At 41.9% G+C, this 21,332-nt stretch overlaps 1 protein-coding gene across 1 annotated transcript; it reads right to left on the reverse strand.

The window, feature by feature from the left end:
- Window positions 1–3,043: 3,043 nt before the first annotated feature.
- On the reverse strand, window positions 3,044–20,640 carry GPNMB (glycoprotein nmb). Its single transcript, XM_033165728.1, has 11 exons — window positions 20,410–20,640; window positions 16,456–16,608; window positions 14,571–14,714; window positions 13,632–13,814; window positions 12,122–12,280; window positions 11,580–11,873; window positions 10,042–10,173; window positions 8,206–8,308; window positions 7,287–7,489; window positions 6,066–6,159; window positions 3,044–5,137 (listed from the first exon to the last, which is right to left on the reverse strand). The coding sequence occupies exons 1-11, from the start codon at window positions 20,486–20,488 to the stop codon at window positions 4,984–4,986; spliced, it is 1,698 nt and encodes a 565-aa protein (XP_033021619.1). The 5' UTR covers window positions 20,489–20,640; the 3' UTR covers window positions 3,044–4,983.
- Window positions 20,641–21,332: the final 692 nt, after the last annotated feature.

A 21,332-nucleotide genomic window follows, 5' to 3' on the forward strand; every position in this document is an offset into this window, starting at 1 on the left:
CCCTCTCCTCGACGCAGCGGCTGACGCGAGTGCCGAAGCCGCTGGCGATTGGCCGAGCGCCTCCTCACGCAAAAGCTGTGGGGCGGCGAGCGCAGGCGCACAAGCTTTCCGGGAAGCAACTCCAGGAGTAGGGGGTGAGGCTGAGCTTCAGGAAAGCCTTTGTTTCGCCACTGCGCGGCGCGCTCCTTTCCGGGAACCTGCTCCGTTTTCGCCCTGCCCTGCGGACTGTGGAGCAATTCTACTCGATGGATTGAAAACACAAGCCGGCTAAGAAAGTTTGGTGGCTGCCCTGAAGACCAACGATGCAGCTGATGAAATGGACTCCAGCCCACAAAACCGTGTGCCATCATAAACTTGCTGGTCTTAATGGGGCTTAACGAGACTCTCGGCTCCTCCTTGGAAATCGAGTTTCTTAAAACTCTTAATCTCAGGGTCGTGAGTTAGAGCCCCAACTCTACAGTTCTGTTATTTTCAGGTGAAGGAATTGGACTCCGTGAAAGCCATAAAATCAGGCTGCACAAAGAGTGCAGATATCTCATTCTAAGTGTCTTGGAACCGCTATCTGGGTACCCTAAGGACCAACTTTTTCCTTCTGATAATCTGCAGTCATCATCCGATACCTTGCTCTAAAATGTGAGAGGAGCTCTGCTGGATATAGTCCAGCATCCTGAGCTCACAGCAGCCAACATAATGCCTATGGGAAGCCAGTGCGTGGAACATGAGCACAAGGACCATGTTTTTATTGTGTAGCACACACCTATATACAACTAAGTCACATGTTCAAGGCTGAGGTGTTAACTGGTCATAATGTAATAAGGTAATAAAACCCAGGTGCACAATTTTTGAAAATCCAAGAGAGGAAATTTCCATTTTGCAGAGCGCTATTTTCAAGCTTAAATTTTCCATAAAGAACTTCAGATACATGATAATCCTACGATGCTAACATTCTTTTGAATTATGTCAACCCACACACAACTCCCAACGGAGGATAAAACCTCATACAACTAATTCATTTCCAGTACCTTCAGAGGGGTTGCCCTCTTAAGCCTGTTACAGCTACAGCAACAATAAGGCTTGGGGCATTTATTTATTTATACAATGTTTTATTTGTTTTTATGATAAAATGGCATTTATCAACTCCAAGGTGTTGGAGGTGTTGCAAGCAGACATCAATCACATGGGGTGTGTGGAATTGAGCAGGGACATTGTTAAATAACTGAATCATTGAATGCATTGCCAAGGCTTCCAACTAAGTTTTAATTGAATTTTTAAATTTGTATTTTAATCTGTTATTTTAAATTGATCGTTTTTATGTTTCTTGCTGTGATTTTAATTGATGTTAGCCGCCCTGAGCCCGGTTTATTATTATTATTATTATTATTATTATTATTATTATTATTATTATATCTTTGGCATAGCCTGTCTATAAGTAAGTGTGAGCGATATGAGGTCTAATATTAATATCACTCCTGTTTACAAACAGCTGATATATGGGAACCAAAATCACCCTGATTCTTTTGGCCTCTAACACTTCTCTATTGTGTCATGCACAGAATGAGCCAGATCCCAAATTTTCCCTTGCCATCCCCATCAGAGGATCTTTCCAATGGGAAGCAACCTATGAACAGTGAGCAGCATGGCACCTTATGTTAATTGGGGGGGGGGGAAGTCAAGTGACGAAAAGGCTGGAGCAGGGTTTGTGGCACCTGAGACCAACATATCTCAGCTGGTAGAGCATAAGACTCTTAATCTCAGGGTTGTGAGTTTGAGCCCCACGTTGGGCAAAAGATCCCCACATTTGTAGCATATGAAGAGGCCCTATGTAAAGAATAGAAGTCCTTTGATCTGTACATTACTTCTTACCCATTGGGGAGTGGGGAGAAAGGCAAAAGAAGTCACAAAAGCAGATTGTCTTCAGACAGGGATTGATATATAGCAACTTGGTCTTGGAAAATGTAGCAAAGGACTTTAATAAAATCTGAACAATATATTAGATAAAATCAATACCTTTATTGAGAGTTGCAAGAGGAAAAGACAGAACAGAAAACATACATTTTCTCTTCGAAAGGAACCTGTAAGATTTTGCAAGGATCTCCATAGACTAAAATATCAAACACACTACATTTCTAAGTCATGCCAGGAAACGGTAGGTTATAAAAGACAGAACCCAAACTATAATAGTGCAACTTTCTATTCCAAGTTGCAATAAGTGGGGCAAATCATTCTTATTATGTCTTGTCTCAGACTGAAATAGTGATGTTTCGGTGTAAGGCAAGACGCGTTCAACTTACAATTTCTTCCATGACATTAAAACTATAATCATTTACACTTCCTCCTCTTCCTAGCCTTTTGTATAAAGGTATGTGTACTTGTACAAGATAGAAAAATGAAAGTTGATAATACTAATTCATACTTCCAAACCTTTAAAATATACTTATTCTGTAATGCTTGTAGACCCATCATACTATATTAAGACTGCACACTTAACTAAGTGGGACTTCTGATCTGAGACATATATAGGAGTGCACTGTATGTGACATTTTAATTTCAGTGTGGCTACCTCTGTTTAGAACCAGCATCGGGTCATGCAGACTTTAAACAGCTAAACTGTCATTTGCAATACTGAAGATTTCTCGAACAACATTCAGGTAAACATTTGTCCAACATTCCAGTTCCGTGCCTTTGGTAATTTAGGAGCAGTAATACTTAACACTTCTATAGCGCGCTTTCAAGTCTTCAAAACCATTTAGCATGCATTATCTAGATGCATTTTGTACAACAACCCTGTAAGCCACTATATTGCTTCAAGCCGCTTAATGAGTTCATTGCAAAAAAGAGATGGTGCAAAATAGGGTCTTCCAGATTCACAGCTCAGACTCTTGCCACTATGCTGCACCTTAGTTAGTAAAAGATGTTTACACCAATGTGACATACCAGCCAAGTGGTACAAAACAGCAGTTGTGTGGGATTAAAACATTAATACAAAATCATTAACTTTAAATTGCCTGCATGAGTATACTCTTAAGATCACATACGGTAACATCCACAGTACCATGATAACTATATTGTTGTTAAAGTTACAGGAGAACTGTGCTTCTTTGCATCTAGAGCTCACTGTGCCTATTTCTGCAGGGAAAACATCGCTATCAAAGAGGACACTACCTTATATCATAAACACCACTGCAAAGATTAAACTGGTTGGGAACAGGTGCTGTGAGGCAGTGCAAAGTGATTGCCTCCAACTTTGGGTGCTATTGCCATGTTTTCAACACCTGGAAAAATTGTGAGGTGGGAAAGGGAAGGGGGAAAGGACTCATATTTTTTTGTCCTCCTATCTTCCTCCCTGTCCCATCTCAATAATTTACAAAGAAGAGGGGAAGCTGACAAAGGAATAAAGAAAAGGCTTTCCCTCCTTCCTTCTACCCTGAAGTTCCCAAATCCTTCAACATCCTTTGTGTGCTCCCTTCACCCCAGTAGTTGAGAGGAGGGCTTGGTTTCAGATATAAAATGTCTTCAGCAGCCCTCTGTGGACATGAGTGGACCAAAGCATTCTACACAATCTGCAGGATCAGGCAGATACCTAAGCAGCCAAATAACTGAATCAAAAGAAAGCAGATTTATACTGAACAGATTTAATCAAAAACCCTTTATGCATTTTCCAGAAAGGCAGGCAGATAGTTCCACATAATTTTCTTTAGTGGAAAAAGCTGTAAGATGCAGAAAGTTCTGAAGCCAACCATATAAATTTTGCATTATAAATGGCATATTGCATAACAGTATTTCATAAATCCTACTGTGTCTATTGTGCTACCCTCCTTGCCGCAGTTTTCAGCCAAATATATTGCTTATTTTCAAAGTCTTCGTATTTCCAAAGTTTACAGCATTGCTAAACTCTGATTATGTAGTACTAGAACAAACTTGTCCTGTGTGCCAGTGTGAGTTTTCCAGCTTGAGAGATAGCATAACATAATTATTGCATAAAAGCAAGCAGTACCAGGGAAGCATTGCTTTGTCCTCTGGTTTCAGACTGAAATTGTGCAAATATATCTTTGTGCTAGGGCATATTTCTAAGAGAACTTCTCACACTTTCCGCTGAGCGCTTTGCCATTAAACCACAGATGTTCAGGAAAGCTATCTAGTAAAAAAACAAAAAACACCATAGAGCCATGTAGGATCACTCCATGTCAACACCACATGGCATATTCTGCTGAGCAGAGAAGTGGGGACTAGTGTGGCCTGAAGACTCAGGAGCATGTAGACTAACAGTCCCACACAAACATCCCAAGGGAGCAGAGCCATGGATATTTCAGTGCACATTGCCTACTGCTCCTTTGGGTGCAGAAGGAAGATCCTGCTCTCATGTATCTCAAGTATAAGGAATATAGTTGGCAGAGGAAACAGAACCAAGAGTGGTCATCTAACTGCAAGTTGTTCAACTGATGGAGAATATATTGGGTATGTCTACTATTCATCTGAAGCCATTGGGGTAAGTGATGCTACATGCTGGTCATTTCTTAGGTACCTTTTATAATTTTCAAAGCAGCCACATCATCACTACCTTAGGGAAATTCCAATTTAACAGCATTATCCTCTGCATGATTACCCCAAAGCAAGCTCCCTCAAGTTTGGTGGGACTTGACTTGCTAGGATTTCAGCCCAAGTTTAAATTCTTTGGAGAAAATATCTTTCTGCCAAGAAGACACTTAGCGATACTCAGGAGGAGTAACTAGTCTAGGAAACTGTATCAACCTTAAATGATTTATTAGTTAATATACCATAGCAGATTCAAGAACATAAAATGCATGATCAATTTCTCCATGAGATGCCATTTTAACCTCCTAAGTCAACACAACACCAGCCATTCTATAGTACTATAAGTTTACCACATAAATCCTGATTTTAACATTTAGGTATTCTTCCATTGAATGACAGTTCAATGTGAATCCCCAAATGCATACAAATATAAGCGATTATACTGATGAGTTAAACAATTCCTGGCTTATTTTTCAGCAGAGGATGTTTCTCATTGTTTGCCGGGAAGAGGACAGCCTTGACATTGTTGAAATAAACACTCAGTCCCTCGTTACTGGCCTCGTCTCCAGTTTTTCTTTCAATAGGCTTGTATTCTTTATATCTCCTGAAAGGAATTTTCAAAATTAATTTACTGAAAAGTATTCCCTTGATGGTGCATTGCTATGCCAGTAGTGTAGCTGGGATGAGAACAAACAAAACAAGCCACTTTATTCTCCTGTACAAAATGTTGTTGTCCAGGTCAGTATTTTGAAAAATTCTATGGCATGTGCAAGAGCTTCTTGCCAGGGAAAAAAACTGGTCAGTGTGTGTGTATAAAACAATCTATTTGATGCTTAGAAAGACTTGTGGTGTGGTGTGCTTCTCACCCGTCAACAAACTACTCTGCAAATACTTTCCATAGGCTAAACCATGAACGAGAAAAATTATATTTGGTGTTGTTGTTCTGTAACCCTTTTTTTTTAAAGCAATCCAATGTGATGCAGTGGTTAGAGTGTCTGAGTAGGACAAGGGGTGGAGGAGGGATTCATTTTGGTAATTCACACTTCTCAAACAATGCATGAACCAAAGGCACACAATTTTGTGGGGGCACGAACCAGGCACCCGCATGCAGGGATCCCCGTTCCACCCTGCACACCGCCAGGAGTCTCTGGGCCCTGGAGACTGGACTGCCTCGCCACCAGATCCCAGCCTCCCTTGCTGAATGGCCTTCCAGCGACTGGCATGAGTTTGGCCAAACTGCGGGAGGCAGTGGAGGATAGGGGTGCCTGGCGTGCTCTGGTCCATGGGGTCACGAGGAGTCAGACACGACTGAACGACTGAACAACAACAACATAATTTATACATAGATAAAACAAAACGAAATCAGTACTCTTGCAGGAATCTCCTTCCAAGTTAACACTGATTTCTCCTCAGATTGTATAACTGGGCAATCTGTATTGTCAATGTTCCTGGAGAACATTGAAAATTGTGAGAGCACTGGATATCGTAAAATAAACCGACTGTGTTTTTAAGGTCTGGGCCAAGCAACTTACTTGTAAAGGAAAAAAGTCGCAACGGCAACAAACACCACCAAGAAACCGCAAGCGAGCAGAACACCTTCTGCTGTCCTTGAAAATGACCCTGCAGCTTGAAGGACAAAGTTAAAGGCCATAATGTTAGTTCACACTGCTTAACACAGAGGTCAATACTCTTATAGCAGCCTTTGCTAACCTGGTACCCTGCAGATGTTTTGGGCTACAACTACCATCAGCCTAGCTAGCCTGACTGTGCTGGCAGGGGCTGAGGGGATTTGTAGTTCAAAACATCTGGAAGGCACCACCTTGACAAAGACTGCCTTACAGCATAAAATATCTCCGCAGTCTACATGTGCCTGATGCTACCACTGACACTGGACATCATTGCAGCTGATGGGAACTGCTGTAGACAAAGCGCACATTCTTTGTTGGAATGGAGAAATGGCACATGTCTTATTCTAAAGCTGCCCAAATAATTTTGTGCCCCCCTCCAAGTCACGGTACCTTAGTCCAGCCAAGTCGTAGGGAGTGGGTGGCGCTGTGGTCTAAACCACTGAGCCTCTTGGCCTTGCTGATCAGAAAGTCAGCAGTTCAAATCTGTGCAACGGGGTGAGCTCCCATTGCTCTGTCCCAGCTCCTGCCAACCTAGCAGTTCAAAAGCATACCAACGCGAGTAGATAAATAGGTACCGTTGCGGCGGGAACGTAAACGGCATTTCCATGCGCTCTGGCACTTGTCACAGTGTCCCGTGGCACCAGAAGCAGTTTCATCATGCTGGCCACATGACCCGGAAAGCTGTCTGTGGACAAACGCTGGCTCCTTCAGCCTGAAGTGAGCTGAGCGCCACACCCCATAGTTGCCTTTGACTGGACTTAACTGTCCAGGGGTCCTTTACCTTTACGCAGTCAAGTTATTTTGGCCACTGAGGCTGAAGATCCCACAAGCACCTCTCTCTCCTTGGTTATATAGTTACAATAATAATACATTAAATAACAAAGCATTTCCTGATCTTTCAAGGCATCCACAATTAGTTACCTGAGGCGGCCACCTGACTAACGTTAGGGCCGGCCCTGCATGTGACACCAATCCTCCACTCTTGTCAATACAACTGCACAGTCCTGACCTTGCCACTGCCTGCCTCCATCCTGTCCTGACAACCAGCAGCTATGGGAGTGTTGGGAGACAACCTCACCACACTTCATGACTGCAAATGAATGCAGATGTTCAGTCAGGACTCACCTCCATTGATGGATATCAAAGTACTTGTGAGAGCCAGGCTTGCTGCATCACCCAGTGTAATGTTCACACAATAGGTTCCGGATTCGTTAAAGGTCCGTCTTATGGTCAGCAGGCACTCATCTATGTCAACAGGGTCACATGCCTCACTCTGTAACACCTGGCAGGTGGGGTCAGCAATTATTGTGCAGGCATCTGTAGGAAGACTAGGGCGCGGAAAGAGAGAAAGATGGATGAAATTATGGACTTTTCATCAGTTTTCATTTCGCAGAAGTCAACACGTTTGTTTATCACATTTCTGTTCTGCTTTTCAATGAAAGCTATGTTCAGAAGGATTTATCTTAAAAGATACCTTTAAAACCAACACAACACAATAAAAAGCAGTGAAGTACAAAAATCAGGAACCGAATGAAAGATACACTCTTTATTACAACACAGGAGTAAAAACTAGCGGCATTATTCGCCAAAGGTTAACAGAAAATAAAGGTTTTCTATAATATTTAACAATTCACAAACCTTGGTGAACCAGCCTTTTTATAAATCCTGATGCAAAGTTTTTATGTGAGCAGGGACAGTTAGCTGCTTTAAGAACTTGGAGCATGGGCTCCTGAAACAAATCTATATAAAATTTGCACATGCTAATCTATCCCTGTATGTGCCTCTGGGAGACTAAGATGGTGAGAGGGTCTCACCAATGCTGCCCTATAAGCATAGGGAGAAAGAGGCCGGAGATCTGGTGACTATCACAAAAGACCTGGAACTTCTGCTACGTGGACCATCCTCAGCAATACCACTTTATCAGCAAGAAGCTCAGTGAACTAAGATGAGTGCTGCTGCAACTGAACAGCTTAAATGTCTGTAGAACTCCATGGTCTAAAGTTTTACAAGAAACAGAGTTATCAGAATTAACGAAAGCACTTACCTCCCTTGACAGGTTACCACAAAATCAACCATGGAGTTCTCAACCTGAGTAGTTGCCACCTGGACACTTGTCATTTGGATAATATTGACCCCAAGGATCCCCTCTGGCCGAAGAAACAAATTGGCAAAATGTCAGAATTTCTGAGACAAGAACTTTGACAGCAAAAATTAAAAAAATCCCATTTGGAAATGTAGAGAATGAATTGTTTTAGACTGATCTTAATTGGATCCGAAGGCTGCCTGCAAATGGAGCTCACTTACATTTTGTCATAGTGGATACGCAATTCAAAAAGAGTGTGGAAATGCATTGCAACTTATTTCGTTTTGACCATTGTATTAGATTCCTGCTGCTCCTGAAATTAACATTTTTAAAGCACCTCAATACTCCAGACACTTTGGAATGGTCCACACCAGAGTTTACTGTGTGTTTGCAGCTGTTTGTGTTCCTATTTTATTTGCATAGTCCACATTGTATTACCCTCACAACACCAGTCTCAATGCTTTCCCCTTGTAAATTCAGGCTTACCATACAAGGATAATCCAATAAACTGTGGGAAATCGGGCTGCAAAGTGCTCCACTTGGGGTCACAGACTATTTGTTTCAGTGTTTTGGAGTGGGCAGATCTATCATCAGTTTTTGCTGCTCCCCTTCACACACCCACTAGTTCCTCCGTACATTAATTTCTTCCACAGCCACGCTTGGAACTATTTCCAGAGTACTCCTGAACTATATTTCCCCACCTACAATCCCTCAGATTTGCAGAAAACCAGAAATCTGCACAAGCAAACCACATTAGAATTTTCTACACTAGATATTGCACAAGTAAGTTATTCTGAAAAGTGGGTGCCAAGAAGTTACAACTGCTTTAATATATTTCCCGGATGATCTCTTCTACAGGATTTTCATAGCCATCTGTTTGGAATGGTAGCTTAAGCTTGCAGCCTTGAGCACTCCTAAATTAGATGTAAGTCCTGTTGAAACCAATGGGCTGTCAACAATATCATTGGAAGAAGGACTTTAGCCTGAGAAAACTACACCGCCAGAGAGGTGATGAGGAACAGCTGCATCAACATCACAAAATGAGGCAACAGCATTGCAGAGATGTTGGAGCAGTGGGTGTGTATAGGGGACACCCAAGAAAGGCAGGGAGACTTCACAGACCATCTCCTAACCAAGAGAAGACATTTACAGGCGAGTATGTTTAGTAAAAAGTTCGACAGACATTGCTTTGTTGACTTGGATTCAAAGATTCCCTCCTGTGAATGGAAGGAGATTTGTTGTTGGGCAGAAGGAATCTTCCTCAGGCCCTCCTGTTAGAAGAGGCCTCCTTCAGTTCACAGAAGGGATTTTTTGGATCCAATCCACAATATCTTCTGCATGCAACCTGGCCTGCAAAAATAAGAGAGCTGATCTTGCCAACAGTGGAGACTGGTCCATTAGGACAAATGGGGCACTGCCCCACCAACCTTCAGCCAGACCTCACTTCCCTGGCTGTCCTGGTTGACACCTTCTTCCTCCTTAATCTTAGTGTTTCTCTTGTATAACTCAGCAGGGAGGAGGATGGGAAGAAAACCAGAATGGGTTGGTTCTGCCTGTCCTTGGCTCTGGCTCCATCTACAATTGGTCTCCTGCCCTGCCAGCTGCCACTAGTTGCCAACTATTGATATTTTTTATTGGGACTCTTCCAAAATTTGTCTCTTAAGCAAAATGAAACAGCTGCCAGCCAGCAAGAGCAGCTTCAGAAAAGCCACTTTAATGAGATGCATAAGTTCAAACAAATTCCCTTTGTTACCTATCAAACCACTTTATTTCCTTAAGGATGTAGAAGATGCATACCTGCAATGAAGAGGAATGCTTTATAAGGTCCAGATCGAGCAATATGGCATCCTTCGACAGGAGACTGTCCTGTTGGCACCTCTGTTAAACTATTGAAGGTGGGAGTTACATTTGAAGGCAGCGGGGTAGTTACTGAAACAAGGGAAAGGGAAATGAGTTCATGTATTTGCACTTTTAGCAAAACATTTTGAGCATAACAAACAGAATTTATCTGGAACACCTCCACGTCTTGTACTCTTGCTTAGCTCCCATAAATTCCAATCGGACATGTTATGGCTGGATATCAACTGGATTTGTGTATTTCACACAACTAAGGGGAGGCAAGTCAAACACTTACTACACCTGTTTTCTTTAGCCTTGGGGGTTGGATGACAGACAGACAGACAGATAGATAGATAGATAGATAGATAGATAGATAGATAGATAGATAGATAGATAGATAGATAGATAGACAGACAGACAGACAGATATAGTTGACTATACAGAAAGAGTTTGCCTTATCTAGAAGGTTTGTATGTATAACATAATCTCTATGGTGACGCTAATTTAATTATGCATTTATTATTGTATACACTGCTTGATGCTGTGTAACCCACCTTTTGACCTTAGGTGATGGGCAGAATATATATTTTTAATAAATTACTAAATATTTGTCCTCTTGTCCTTCACTTTTCTGAATCCATTATTTACATACCTTATTACACCTTCTAATTCCTCCCCCAACAGCTCTCTTGCTCCAGTTTGCCATACTTAAAAAAATCCTAAAAGTTTTACTTCTTCACATGTTTTCCCAGCTTTATTTCTTGCTGGTCCCTAGTTTTGAGTACACCCTCCCTTCCTCTTCTTTCTTCACTTGCATCTAGCCCCAGAGTCTGTAAACTTATACACAGAGAGCCAGTGTGGTATAGTGTTTCGAGTGTTGGTCTAGGTCTAGGACCAGGGAGACCCAGGTTCAAATCCCCACTAAGCCATGGAGGTCAGTGGCTGATCTTGGGACATTTACTCTCACTCTCAGCCTAATCTAGCTCAAGGGTTTCTTGTGTGGATAAATGCACCATGTGCACTGCCTTGAACTCCTTGGAGGAAAAGTAGAAATTAATGCAGCAAAAGCAACAACATCAGCATCAGCATCAGCATCAGCATCAGCATCACCATCACCATCACCATCACCATCACCATCACCTTTACTTTACTTTACTTTACTTTACTTTACTTTACTTTACTTTACTTTACTTTACTTTTGTAGCTTTGGTGCTGCATAAATCATAACTTAGGGACAGTGAAAGAAGCCACTTCAATATTCTTACTATATATTAAAAACATTTGTCCTAGGACACTGAAATGCCAGTGGCCTACTTCAACTATTCCCTTCCAGCACTCCTGTAAGAAAGGGAATAGAAGTCAAACACCGTAAGCATGCCACAATTCTTTGTTAATCAATATGCTCATTCTTATCATGAAAGATTGTCTGGTTAACTATTCCACATAATGAACCCATTTGTTTTCTTTCAACTTAGCCTGGAGCCATGGCCTCTGACCTGGTGGAAGAGGTGTTGGTGGTCCACAAGGGGCGGGTATAAGAGCGTGGACAGACAAGTCAAGGCTGAAATTTCCCAGAAGTTTATATGTGTGCATCTCCACAGAACTGTTGGAAACAAATAAACCACTGCCGTCTCCAAAATTCCAGCGGTAGGAAATAGCAGAGCGGTTCAGATAGTGGCTAGGATCGTGAATCTGGACATCAAACGTAATGGGGATATCCTTGATGAAAATGTAGTCTGAGGCGTTGCGATCATTCTTCTGGGTCATGTTCACATAGAAAGGGATTTTATCTGCATAGAAAATGAATCCAAGCAAAAGGATGAGATTGTGGTTGGACTCAGGGAATCCCTGGGAACTGAAAAACCATAGAGGTAACAAAATTTGACGAAGCTCTCATATTTAGGAGAGGTCTTCACACAAACCAGTGTTTGTCGTGGTAAACAAAGTTCACATGCACACAATACAATTAATGCACTCTTGTATTATGTTATTTAAACCAGATTTGCTAAGTTATTATTTATTTAACCTACCCACTTACCTGTTACGACATAAACAACATTTGCTGTGGCTACTGGTTGAAACGATCGATAATTTCGCCTATAAACTGATACTTCCATAATTTGATTGCCAAGCGTGATATTTGTTGTGTTGACGGACACCATAGCTGAAGAACCTCCCGTTGTTTGATAATACTGGCCTGCGAAAAAGGGGAAATATGAAAAAGAGGATTGTCGCTGTGGAACTGGTCAGGCTTGCAATTTTTTTTCCTTTGAACAGAGGCGCCCATTTAACTTGAGTAGGTAAACACATTTATCCTTTCCCACAAGTAAGTAAATAAATCAATAAAACTTTCTGAAAACAGTTCTAAAATGGGATTGCATTTGTTCCAATCATTATTACACAGAGATCAGGGAAATGTATGTGGTGGTTTTGCCTTTTTTCCTCCACAGCTCTTTGGGATGAGATAGGGGAGAAATTGAGGTGACCAATGTCGCTCATTTAAGTTCATGACTGTGCAGGAATTTGGATATAGGTTCCCTCCATCCAAGATCAATGTTCTATCCACTTGCACTTAAAAGCCCAAGACAGTCTCACAGTGACTGTACAAAGTTGAATAAACCAATACTGACATTGACTATCAATAGGTGTAAAACAGGTACTCCACCACTGAATTAGGATCCCGCCCCATTGTTTTCTGTTGCACAATCACTGCTCATATCATGGAAGGCGTAAGAGGACATACCAGGGGGAGCTAGAAAATAACTTTATTATCTCTCACCAACAAGATCAAAACAGACAAGAAACTCTTGACTCCACCAGGTTTCAGCTAATGTCCAGAGATATCTAGTACTTAAACTGTATAATGACACTATCTACACAGCTAGTTAGCTCATGTTCTGCATTGCTTTGTGTAAAGGTTTTGTATTAAACAGTATTTAGGGTTGTTTTATTCTTATTCTTATTCTTATTATTTAATAGACTTCTAGATCACCTTACAAAATATAAACATCTTCCCAAGGTAGCATATACAATATGGGGGACACGTTTTAAAATTAAACATCAAAAGTTAAAAGAAAATAAAACAGAGCATTTCAAGCCAGCAATCCCACCTTAAATATGAAACTCTCACGGCCATTAAAAATGCACAGTATCGAAACACCTCCTAATTACAATCACATATCATAATTGTATATATCCTGCTTTCCCAGAGTTGTTTAAATGCCTGCCATATTGAGCTGTTCTCCTATAAACTGTAAATCCACTCAAGAAAGACTGCATTTGAAAAAAGGCGTCTGACTTCCGAAATTCATAAAAGTCAACAAAACAGCTTCTGTAGCCTCAGGGCAGCTCTGAACTGACTGTCCTCTCACATGAGGACCACATTATCTCATACAAGTCTTTCTTTATATATAAATAAGTTTATAAAGCATCTTAAGTGTCTTCTTTTTAAAGCTAACTAATTATTGTTATGATTTTATTAGTAGCAACAAGTACTACTAATTATTAGTAATAACACGGTAAGCTAAAGGTGCATTTTTAGGACTGACCAAGAGTGTGAAACACATAGATGAAGTTTCTCCTCCTCCAGTCTTTGTGGTGAGGGAAAGGTCTGCCATCTGGAAACACATTGTGACTACTGTTATGAGAGCAATTTTGCCCGTCACAATCGTCAATCCACTGAGTCCAGTTGTAAACATACAGGTCGGTAAGATTTGCATAATCAGAAGAACCTTGAAGCAAAGGAAAGGAAAAATGAAAAGAAGGCAACCTTTTCAGGAGAGTCAGTAAAGACTCAGGTGGAATCTAGACACATATAAAAACCGCTTTGAAAATGCTTTTTTTTAAAAAAGCATTTAAAAAAAATACATGGATTTTTCCATAAGGCTCGCCACCACCACCTAGTGTCACATTGTATATTGCACTTAAAACACACTCAAAACATTTTATCTGCAGCTGTGTAGCTGAACACAGCAGGCCTTATTTCTGAGTAAACATGCGTAGGATGGCACTGCACTTGACTATGGACTAAAACAGCAACCTGGCATTTATATGAACTTGGAGATACCTTGCAATGCCACAAAACTCCCATCAAACTTTTGTAACATAAATACAAGGAAGCATCATAATTATAACCAAAGAAATCTCATCTGTTATGAGCGGTGCATCCCACAAGTTACTCACAGCAAACTCATAATGTCAGGTATCCCATATATCATGTAAGAAATTGAGAAAGATGGAGAAGTAAAGAACTTTCCTAGTACATCAGGAATATGTCTGCCCATCTCCAGGTCATCCCATTGGAGTCAAAGCACAATGTCCATAAATCTCTATGAGTCTCATCAGGACCACCACCGAGCCACAGAGGCTCTGTCACTTTGCTTTTTTTGTACAGAATATAATTTCTGAAAACGTACAGATACAAGATGCAGGGCAAAGCTTGAGACCCATTCACATTCCTAGCATATGCAGGTACTTTTATTACTTGCCGTTGATGCAGTGTCGATCATATATTATATTGCTGTCATTATCTTCTCTTTGACATCTGGGAAACTTGAGGATCACATTAAAGGATACATTGGATCCCACCAGAGCTGGACTGTCACTGGTCAGACTGGCCACAACCCTTCCCCCTGAGGAGGTTAAGATGCATTTATTTATTACTTCCGGTTATATCTCGCATTTCATATAGGATTTCAAAGTAGCATGCAATGTTTTCTCCCCGCACCCCCACTCCATTTTATCCTCATAGGCAACCATGTACATTATACAAGATATTTCCAAAACATTTCTTATTCATTTGTGATCTTCAAAACAACACTGTAACATGGAACAGATCCCCCCTTTTTCAGAATGTTATTTAATTGTATTAATTTATATTCAAATAAAGCAGCATAATGTCACAGGTTTAGAATTCAGTTGCATTGCAGTTTGTTTTGTTATGCTAATTGCCACCTCCACTTATCTGCATGTAGGTGTCTTGCATTTATTGCGTCTTTTGCAATAATCAATTTTGCAGGTGTTAGTCTGAAACTATTGAGCAATGTGATTTCAATATGCTCAGATAACTATTTTTCTAATAGCATTATTTAAAGACCTATGGAACATTTATATCTCGTTATAAATGTGACGCTGTGGTCTAAACCACAGAGCCTAGGGCTTGCCGATCAGAAGGTCGGCAGTTTGAATCCCCGCGATGGGGTGAGCTCCCGTTGCTCGGTCCCTGCTCCTGCCAACCTAGCAGTTTGAAAGCACTTCAAAGTGCAAGTAGATAAATAGGTACTACTCCAGCGGGAAGGTAAACAGTGTTTCTGTGCGCTGCTCTGGTTCTCCAGAAGTGGCTTAGTCATGCTGGCCACATGAGCACCGCAACCCCAGAGTCGTCTGCGACTGGACCTAACAGCCAGGGGTCCCTTTACCCTTTACCTTTATTCTCTTAATACCTCCAATGTCTGTCTCAAATATGTGCTCCCCAGTTCTAAAGTCACTCCCTGGACAGATCTGTCAGCACTCAAGTTTGGCTCCTTTCAGAAATCAAGGTTGTGGCTTGCCAAGGGTGCTGAGAGTTGTTAGGAGACCCCGATTGCCCTCACAAAGCTACAATTCTCAGAGTTCCCTGTGAAGAGGACTAGATTGTTAACCCACTGGGAATTCTAAAAAAAATATTCAGAAAATTTAAGAAAGCAATTGCGTATGGCTCCAAAAATGGATGGGAAAACACCGCTATTAAGCTAAGAGACCAGATAATTCAGAAATGACAATAAATAATATTTTCACAAATACAAAAAAGATTTTAAAGCCGAAAAGTTCTCATTAATTTTTTTTTAATGAAACCAGCCACAGCTGGTGTGTATGATCATTGGACTTCCACTGAAACAAGGCAAAAGCACAACCAAGGGTCTCCAAAAAAAAATTAAGAGACAGTGCGGAGGGGCCACAACTGTACTGTTCTGTCTTCAGTTGCACAACAGCTGCTGCAGCTGTTGAGTGATGGTAAAGGACTTAGGCCTGAATTCCAAGGTACAACATTCCTTCACTGAAGCCTATCATTTAGCTCCCCTCTTTACATTTTCCACAGCTGAAAGCTCATGCTTTAAAAAAAAAGCTCAGAGGTGCAGCAAAGGCTTTGTGTTCTACCACTCAAAACAGACAGAACTGAACTAGACGGACCAGTGGCCAGCTGGCCTTGGTCTGAGGCAGCTTCCTATGTTCCTAAGTGTTGGCATAAAAACAAGAGCCATTTTAAATGTTAAATGCAGAACAAAAATACTGTTCTGACCTTGTTCCTATTTGCAATGTGTCATCAACATTATTACATACAGCACTGACCCTGCATCTCCTTTCATTGAGCCAGGCTGATCTTTCATGTTTTACCTTTCCAGCAGTCTTTCCATCTGGGATCTCCTTCTTCCCAGTATGGGTAAAGCTTGTCATTCCAGTTGTTGTGATCGGAGGACCAGCTCCTCAGCCCCCTATGGAACTTGGCGTGAGAAGATGCCCTTCCTCGACTCATCACATCTCGAAATTCTAGAAAGAAGGGTTAACAAAGGAGAAAGTGTTAGCACAGTGGCTTATGTGACATACTGGTGAAACTTGAAAAATTAGAATATTGTGGAAAAGTCCATTTATGTCAGCAATTGTTTTCATTAGCTACTGGAGTTTAATATATGAGATAGACTCATGACATGCAAAGCGAGATATGTCAAGCCTTTATTTGTTATAATTGTGATGATTATGGCGTACAGCTGATGAAAACCCCAAAGTAGAAATTGTTAATTTGGGGTTCTCATCAGCTGTACACCATAATCATCACAATTATAACAAATAAAGGCTTGACATATCTCGCTTTGCATGTCATGAGTCTATCTCCTATATTAGTTTCACCTTTTAAGTTGAATTACTGAAAGAAATGAACCTTTCCACGATATTCTAATTTTTCGAGTTTCACCTGTACACTGAACTGCCAAGGCAAACCCCATAACAAAACATTGTAAAGAAAGCACATGTCTATAACCTATGACTCTCTGAAGTTTTTCCTTTGCCTGTGGTATGTTCAAAAGGCTAAAAAGGACTTTTGTAAATGCAGAGGGGAATGAATGAACATTCTATAATGCTCATCTTTGCTTTCTCAAGAACACTCCAAAAATGTTTTTTTGGGGGGGGAGGGGTTGTAAATGAGTAACAGTTGCATGCAAACCAATTGCAGCTGGATGTTTGAAGGAACATTACAAAATTATATTTAGAAGTTTAAAGAAGGCATGTTTGACACGTGTCCATGTTTAGAATGCTACATCAGTCCAGATGGTTGTATATATCAGTGCGTGGGCAAGAGAGAGAGAGAGAGAGAGAGAGAGAGAGAGAGAGAGAGAGAGAGAGAGAGAGAGAGAGAGAGAGAGAGAGAGAGAGAGATGTGGCTAAGGGTCTTAAGATGGAGAGTGGGAAGCAGCAGACACCCCAACTGTGTCAAGTGATCTTGATCTTGCAACTCATAAGCCCTTTATGCTCTTTCCTGGAAGAAAGTCTGATTGATCTCATGATCGTCAAACTAAACAATCCTAGGACTGAGGCTGGGCTGAGAACTGTTCTCCCCCTCCTGGACTCGCCTCTCTGCTCCAAGCATATGGGCTGCCTCTTGAGAGAAAACAGCAAACTTAAGAGCTCTTTGTGCTCCCTCGACACAGCCCTGGTTCAGAGAGATAGGAATTGTTTGACATTCAGGGTTTCAGAGGACGCGGGAGGAGCATACAGATTTTGCAGGAGTTTTGAGCACATTCCTCCTGCACATCTGATGGTCAAACTAGGCGTAGCCTTCAGCGTGCACAACCCATATGCACATCCACAATCCCCTCCTAGTCACCTTGGGGAAAGGGCTGTAGCTCAGTTGGAGAGCATCTGCTTTGAAGGCAGAAGGTCCCCGGTTTAATCCCCAGCATCTCCAGATAGGGCTGGGATAGGACCCAGTCTGAAACCCAAGAAAGCTGCTGCCAGTCAATGTAAACAACACTAAACTAGATGAGCCAATGGTCTGATCCAGTATCTGGAAGCTTTGTATGTGCCTATGTAGGTTTGTTTGTTTTTATCAATAGCAACCACCGGGGAGATCAACCCAGACTGGGACCATGGTGTGGACAGAGGGAGGATTGAACTCTGTCCTGGTCATGGTCCCAAGTCTAGATTCCCTCTTCCCCATGGCTGCTGTATGCCTCTAAAGAGAGCTGAATCGGTGTTACTGGCACCAATAAGACCTGCAGGGCACAGAGCACCCAGCTCATGTCGATTTCCCAATATGCTCACATTGCACGCTTAATAATATCCTAGGTTTTGAGAACAGAAAAGCAGCTTTATACTGAGTCAGACCACTGGCTCATCTACCTCTGCACTGTCTACAGTGATTGGGATTCAGACAGGGGATTCTCTTAGCCCTGCCTTGAGACCCCTGGGATCGAACCTGGGACCTGCATGCAAAGCAGATCCTCTGCCACTGAGCCCTTCTCCATATCCTGAGCTCCACATGTGCAGCACACATAGAAAGAGGAAAATGATGTTTGCTCTTGCACCATGCAAAGCTGTATCTTGTTCCTATAGGTCCTGCATTCCACACGTCTGGTTTCATATTAAAACACTAAAGTGCAGATAAATCCCCAGTCTCTTATCAGGGCCAGACAAGCGATGAAATCAACTCTGAGCATGAGAGGTGGGGTCAACAGAGAAGGAAAGTTGCAGTCATATCATCCCCGTGCTCCTATATTAACTATTGCTGTCATTTTTGCGCAGTGCTTGCTCAAATCTTTCTTCCACTCATCCATGTCCCTAAGGGGCAAGTGACATGTTAGGGACTAAGGTGTGCAACAATGCCTCAACAATTGTTTTAAAGCAGGAGAGTGGCAGGAGAGGGTGCTGCTCTGCTTTCTCCCCACTTCCAATTTCACAGATACAAAATTGGCTCCCCGAGAGATCCTCCCTACTCCAAGTTCAAAGTGTGTGCTTGCACCCTCACACATGGGGGGGGGGGGAGAGAAACTGGAGCGGGAAAAGCAGTGCAACCCCTCTGCCATTTTAACATCCTCTTTCTTTCTTTCTTTCTTTCTTTCTTTCTTTCTTTCATTTTTCAAAAGAATACTGCTGAAGCATAAGTGGTCCCCCTTTTGGCAACCTTATAATATGCTGCTTAGAAATGATGGCATTAAGCAGCGTGCCTGGATAGCTCAGCTGGCTAAAGCATAGTGCTGATACTGTCAAGGTTGCAGGATTGATCCCCATATGGGACAGCTGCATATTCCTGCATTGTAGGGGGTTGGGATAGATGATCCTCAGGGTCCTTCCAATTCTACAATTTTATGATTCTGTAAATGGCTGAACTACATCAAGAATAAAACAAGTGGTTACATGCATGAATATAACAATAATCAGGCTGGGTTTCCTAGGAGGGGAGTATTTAGTATGCAATCAGCCCCTAAGGGACATCACTGAGTGAGGGGTCCACTGGAGCCCTGCTGGAAAGAAAGATGGCAACAGCCCTGTATCCCATGGAGCAGTCAAGAGAAGCGTTGTCTCCCTCAATCTCTGTTGCTACAGGAGGCAGAGGGAGTTGGTATGCAGTGTATAGCTCTGCAACCAACCAAAATGCCATCACTTATCCAGTCCAGCAACGTTTGACGAAGTCTGGAGAGTGCAGTTTCAGAATTAAAATCATGTTCACGCCACATGCAGACTTCGCACTCCATGTTAATTAATTCAGAAGGGTTAACTCCCCTCCTGTATCCCTTATTCAAAAGTATGAATCAGAACTCCTGCCCCCTGTAAGCAAGCATTGGAAAAGAAGGGGAAATTCTCATTACCCAGAGTAATTGATTAAAAGTTAATAGAGGTTAATAACAACAAAAGCAACAACCTTTTTAAAAAAAAAAAAAAAAAATTATACCTCGCCCATCTGGCTGGGTTTCCCCAGCCACTCTAATCTGGACTAAGTGATCTTGAATATGGAATGCAATCGTGCAAACCTATACTTACCCTCTCAGAAGTAACCACACTGAGCTCACTGATACCCCCAAGTAGGTGGGTATAGCTCAGGTCTAGTGATGGTGAAACCATCACCATCTTTCCTAAAACTCCATCTCTGCAAATGGGTGATGCCCCCTTTCACCCTGACCCTTGATCCTGTGCTTCTAGCATCTTGATCTGGATGCTTCAGCTTACCTCTGGGCTTGTTATTCCTACAGATCAACCTGTTCTTAAAAATGTAAGAACAGTGCTATTGCTGAACAGTGCTATTGCAAGTAATATTTTTGCTGTGCTAGGGAGCATAGAGAAGGGGAGCAAGGCACTCACGTCTGGTGGCCACAGCAGATTGAACTCCTTCAGCTGCAAGCAGGTATCCAAGGAGGAAGAAGAGGCAGACCCTCTTCATAACTGGAAATGCACAGCTGGACTCACAAGCACAGAACTTGCATGGACCAGCCTGCTGTTTGTCCAAACCTCTTCAGAGCAAAACTGGGAATAAAGTTTGCCTGCTGCCCTCCTCCCTTCTGATTAAATTAAAGCCCCAGGGCTCATCATGTGATGGCATTAAGGAGAGATGCGTGATTTTGTGTCTTCGGCTTTCCTTTCCCCCCTTCCAGCTCATGTGCTTATGACTCATGCGTCTCACTTTCTACATCCACTGGGATTTTTAACAGTGTTGCTTAGATGCAATGGCCTTTTGCCTCTCGGGCATTTCTGGAGCAATCTTGCACCTTTCACAGAGGGTGTAGCTGTTCATCTTACACCAAGTTGTTAATTCCTACAGACGTTCAGGGGTGACCAGCCCCTGCATTCTTTGGAGACCATTTCTGCTCTCCAGAAAGTGATTAAAGGATCAGGAGTACCGGTATATTTGGAAAAGTTTTTTTTATATATAATGGAATCAGTGCCACCTAGCAGCAAGAATTACTGGAGCTAATATGCTTCAGGAATGTGCAAGGCATTATAGAAAAACTCCACCAAGAAGTCTAATGTCAAAATATAGTATTTCTCATTTTCTCCAACAAATTTACATATTATTACATGCGGTGGGAATGCCCTGTTGTGGATTCATTATTGGGTAAAGCCTTTGAAGCAATATTATGGAGCAAAATATTATTGTTTGATGGACTCCAAACTGACTGTATCAGCCATGTTCCAGAAACTGAATGGAAGTCCAAGAAAGGGGTCTTGTCGTCTGGGCAGCCCAATGTGGGGCTTGAACCCACGACCCTGAGATTAAGTCTCATGCT

The sequence above is a fragment of the Lacerta agilis genome, chromosome 12, assembly GCF_009819535.1.
Source record: "Lacerta agilis isolate rLacAgi1 chromosome 12, rLacAgi1.pri, whole genome shotgun sequence".
NCBI lineage: Eukaryota > Metazoa > Chordata > Lepidosauria > Squamata > Lacertidae > Lacerta > Lacerta agilis.